Source organism: Vicia villosa, linkage group LG3 (genome assembly GCF_029867415.1).
Source record: "Vicia villosa cultivar HV-30 ecotype Madison, WI linkage group LG3, Vvil1.0, whole genome shotgun sequence".
Classification (NCBI taxonomy): domain Eukaryota; kingdom Viridiplantae; phylum Streptophyta; class Magnoliopsida; order Fabales; family Fabaceae; genus Vicia; species Vicia villosa.
Genome location: NC_081182.1, coordinates 201,858,762 through 201,862,983, shown reverse-complemented (window position 1 = coordinate 201,862,983; position 4,222 = coordinate 201,858,762). Strand labels below are relative to the sequence as shown.

Genomic DNA, 4,222 nt, shown 5'->3' with positions numbered 1-4,222 from the left:
TTTGATCCTTCTTATTTTTGTATTTTTTTTTAGTGATTGGATAAATTAGAACAGTTTGACAAAACTATTCCTAAGTTGTATTGATTTTTTTTTTTTATTATTTTGTGGTTAAAAATGAGTAAAAAGTAAAAAATAATATTTTAAAAAATGTCTATTTAAAGAAAAATTCTCAAAAAGTCAACATTTGACTTCTTTTTTAAAATGACAAATAAAAAAATACAATGGTATTCGTACTTCTAACGCTGCACCTGATGTTCCTCCACAACTATCAACTGGGCTACCTTACTCATATACATTTTTCCCTTTAAAATGCTCCTAAAAATAAAGATAGTAAAAAATACGCAGGCAAAATTTAGATTACGACACACATCAGTGCCAAGAGACACCGTGTGGTAACTATATTTGAATTTGACTTACAGATTTAATAGAAAGGATAAACATGACATTGTTTGAAAAATTAAGGCATTAAATTGGTCTTTTTAAAAATTAAAAGATCAAAATGGATCATGATATATAGATAAAGGAGAAAAAAGACGTTTAGCTACTTATTTTCTAGTGAAAAGACCAAGAAAATTAGAGCTCAGCAATTATAATATTGTAGCATAACCACATTTGAAAATATTGCCATTTTCTGTGATATGTGATTGGCAACACAAGAAAATAATACATCTCGCAACAGAAAAATAGTAATACGTGTTTTGATATTAGACACACTGCCAAGAATGCCAAGAATGTTGTTGCCTATGGTCTATGCGAGGATGATTCTTGTAGGAAACATAAAGACCAAGAGTCACATTAAGAATTGTTGCACAAGTGTAGATTAAACTTTGTTAATTTTCTTCATTAAACCACTTTGCAAAACTAGTTACAGCATGAGTAGTAGATAAATCTATGCCTTAGATTAATGTCCTTGTTGATTCGTTGACGCCCCTTTTTGTCACTCTTTATCGTAACATTAGCGCAAATCCATGATATTGCGGAGAATTGCAGCTTATGTGGCCTCAATAGAGATCACATTGCGATCACGGAGAGATAAATATATATGTTACTCACTGTATCCCAGATGGCATTCATTGAAGATTTAGACTCGTCTTTCAGCTCACATTGTAGAACGGTGGAAGATGACAACTAAAGCTTAGACATATTCAGAAACAAAATGAAGTTGAAGGATTAGATTCAAGGTATATAGTTTGCAGCCAAAAGATATAGCTTATGTTAGCTACTGTCATGCTTGTAACTTTCACTAGTCTTCTCCACAATATTCAAACCCATTACCATCCCTTCCTATACAAAGAATTTCAGCTTTGTTTGAATACTTCCCTCAACAGCTAATTAATATTATCTATTGGTTATTGCCATTAGAGAGCAGCTAAGATGCAAAGACGATTGACAAACACCGTGTCCCCAATAATAACAACACCAACAACCAGTTCACTAAACTGCATTGCGGGTGTGCTCGCGAAGCTGATGTCCCCGACCCATATAGAGAAAATGAAGTGTGAAAACTGGAAATAATTTACACTGTGAGCGTATTTGTTTAATATGGATTAATTGATTCATATCTATGTAACCTCCTTGAGTTATATACATAGCAGAAGAACTGCATAGGAGAAAAAAATGATGACTTTGGGAATGGAAAGTTTCCTTACAGTTATAGATATCAATAGTAGATGTTCCATCCATAATGAAGTTATCCACCGAAAATTGAACGACTTCGTAGCAATTGAAGTGTTAACATTTAATTCTAACGGAAGTAAACTACATTAACTAACTAGTTCACACCTATAACAGAGTGATCCATACAACAAACAAAATATTAAAGCTGAATCATAGTGAGGCATACAACACACAAAATCGTCCACGCATAACCTGAAATTCACAAACAACATCCTTTATCCCTTATCAATGTCATTCTACCACACAATAAAATCCAGTTTGTTGTGACAGACAAACACTATTAATCGGCATCAAATTCTCACTTGCCCCAACCCAAGACTCAAAATTGAGTAAGTATCATTCATCTGACAATACTTCACCTTTCACATTACAACCTAACAAAAAACTTGAAAGACTTTAGAAATCACCAATTTCAAAAACATATCAATTTTTGTAATCTGACGAATTATGCTGTACTTCATCTTACCTAAACACCAAGAAAAAGTTAATGTAAAATTTAATAGGTACATTATATGTTCATACACCAAAACACACCCACCTCTAATCAAGCAAAAAATCAAACATTTTAAAGTTTTGAGCAATCAACTAACAATAAAAATACATAATTGTTATATATTTCGCCAGTATTGATAGAATCAACAACCAGACTACACCACACAATAAAATAAATAAAAAGTAGAATTTTGATTACATGGATTCATCTCTCTCTTTACACTAAGAGAAAGTATATGATATTACTCTTGAAAACTTATTCCATGAAAAACCACTACACACTCTTCCAAAAGAAAACCACACATAACTGTCATCATCAACCAAATAAAAGTTTACATGTTGGAGAGCTCCTTGTGCATGAAGATAACTTCATAAACATTTGGTTCGTTTTAAGGCGGGTACTTTTGACTCTCACAGTCTCTAGTACTTTTGAATGTTGCATAATATATTTTACAAATTGGAACTCACAGTTGTTGATGTTTTTTGTGTCTGTGGAACATTGAATGCTAAGTGTTTTAAGCTGTGAGGAAAGACATTCTGGAGCAATGGTGGGATTGGGTGGAACAACCTTCGAACATTCAGAACAAATATATGTTGCACCCCTTATATTCATAAAATTTAACTTAATGTTGAAATGTTGAAGATTGGGAAAATGTGGGAGTTTTTCTATCAACGACCTGCACTCCCTCTTCAGTAAGCTAATCCAAAAAGTAAGTTCCATGTGAGTCAAATTGTGAAACATGGGAAGTGGTTTCCAAGTCATCCCCCATATCTGCGTAAGTTGCACACAATAGAACGTTAGAAATGTATATTCTGTTTGATATCTTATGAGCATATAGATTAAAAAATTAGTTAATTAATGTATATTCAATGCAAATAGTGAATATTCAGTAGGATATCATTCATACCTGTTCTATATGCAAAATTCTCGTCTTACAAACCAAAGACATCGGAATATCCGTATTATAACAAATCCTTACTTTGACCAATTTAGGTAAAGCATTCAAGTTTTCCATGGGATCAATTGATTTCTGGAAAGTACGTGATTTTGCATTCAAATCTTCTAGAATCGGGCAGCCATATAGAAACTTTGCAAAATATTTAGGAGATGTGAAATCAACTTTATTCAAATGAAGAGTTTTGAGACAAGGAAAATTCACTTCATCAAAATCCCACATTTTTATGTTTTCCAATCTAAGAACCTGAAGTGTCTTACAACTGAGAATGCAAGAAGGTAATTTGATACAATGCGGTTTACTAGACAAGTCGAAGTTAAGATTATTGACTCCTCGTTGCATCACAAATTTAAAAATTCTATTCAATTCTCCTTGTTTGAAGCGAGAATAGTAGCCTAATTTCAAGGTAAACGATTGGATCGAAGTCTTTTGGTCTCGCAAAGAGAACATGATTGAATAAACAAACTTGCGAAATGTCTCAAAGTCATTGAATGCTTTGTCATCCAAGTTAAGAATAAGGATAGCGAGCCATACCGGTTTCCATCTCTTTGAGAGAATCATTGTGGTTGCAGCGGATTTGGTTGGAAGGAAGGAGAGAATGTGGCAGAGAATTGACTCCGGCAAGTCGCTAATTCTATCCTCCGTCGGAATTGAACGGCCAGAAGACATGATATGTAATGGTGAATGGTGCGGAGGATTATCAGCATAGCTGCAGCAATGTATAGGGTTTTGTGTTGGAATTAGGGTTTGGGCTGCGACTTGTTTCATTAGCTTCACTTTTTCTATAACCGACATGGTGGCATCGGAATTGATCGAGAGCGGACGAATTCACTTCGCTTTTTCTATAACCGGAGGAACTGGTTTTGGTAAAATAAAAGAACGAGTAGGAAGTTGTTGCTTTTTGATATATATATTTACTTATACCAACAACCAATTGTATTACTAAATTATATTTATATTTTTAATTTTTTTATGACATGGCATATTAATAGATATTTCTTACTGACCATGATAATTAATTTGATTACAATTTTTTATTTATACAAGTAAGAGACCCGTGTATTCGCACGGGTCGCGCAAAGTCAATTTAAATATTA

At 33.3% G+C, this 4,222-nt stretch overlaps 1 protein-coding gene across 1 annotated transcript; it reads right to left on the bottom strand.

The window, feature by feature from the left end:
* Positions 1 to 2,413: 2,413 nt before the first annotated feature.
* LOC131657134 (F-box/LRR-repeat protein 25-like) lies at positions 2,414 to 3,983 on the bottom strand. Its single transcript, XM_058926617.1, has 2 exons — positions 3,078 to 3,983; positions 2,414 to 2,941 (listed from the first exon to the last, which is right to left on the bottom strand). Exons 1-2 carry the CDS (start codon positions 3,918 to 3,920, stop codon positions 2,486 to 2,488), a joined length of 1,299 nt encoding a protein of 432 aa, XP_058782600.1. The 5' UTR covers positions 3,921 to 3,983; the 3' UTR covers positions 2,414 to 2,485.
* Between the last annotated feature and the right edge of the window lie 239 nt (positions 3,984 to 4,222).

Excerpts from the sequence above, each read along its gene's own strand:
- LOC131657134 (XM_058926617.1), bottom strand. The coding sequence starts at position 3,920 with ATGTCGGTTATAGAAAAAGTGAAGCTAATGAAACAAGTCGCAGCCCAA. Across the intron at positions 2,942-3,077 it reads GAATTTTGCATATAGAACAG|ATATGGGGGATGACTTGGAA; the intron begins GTATGAATGATA and ends CAACTTACGCAG.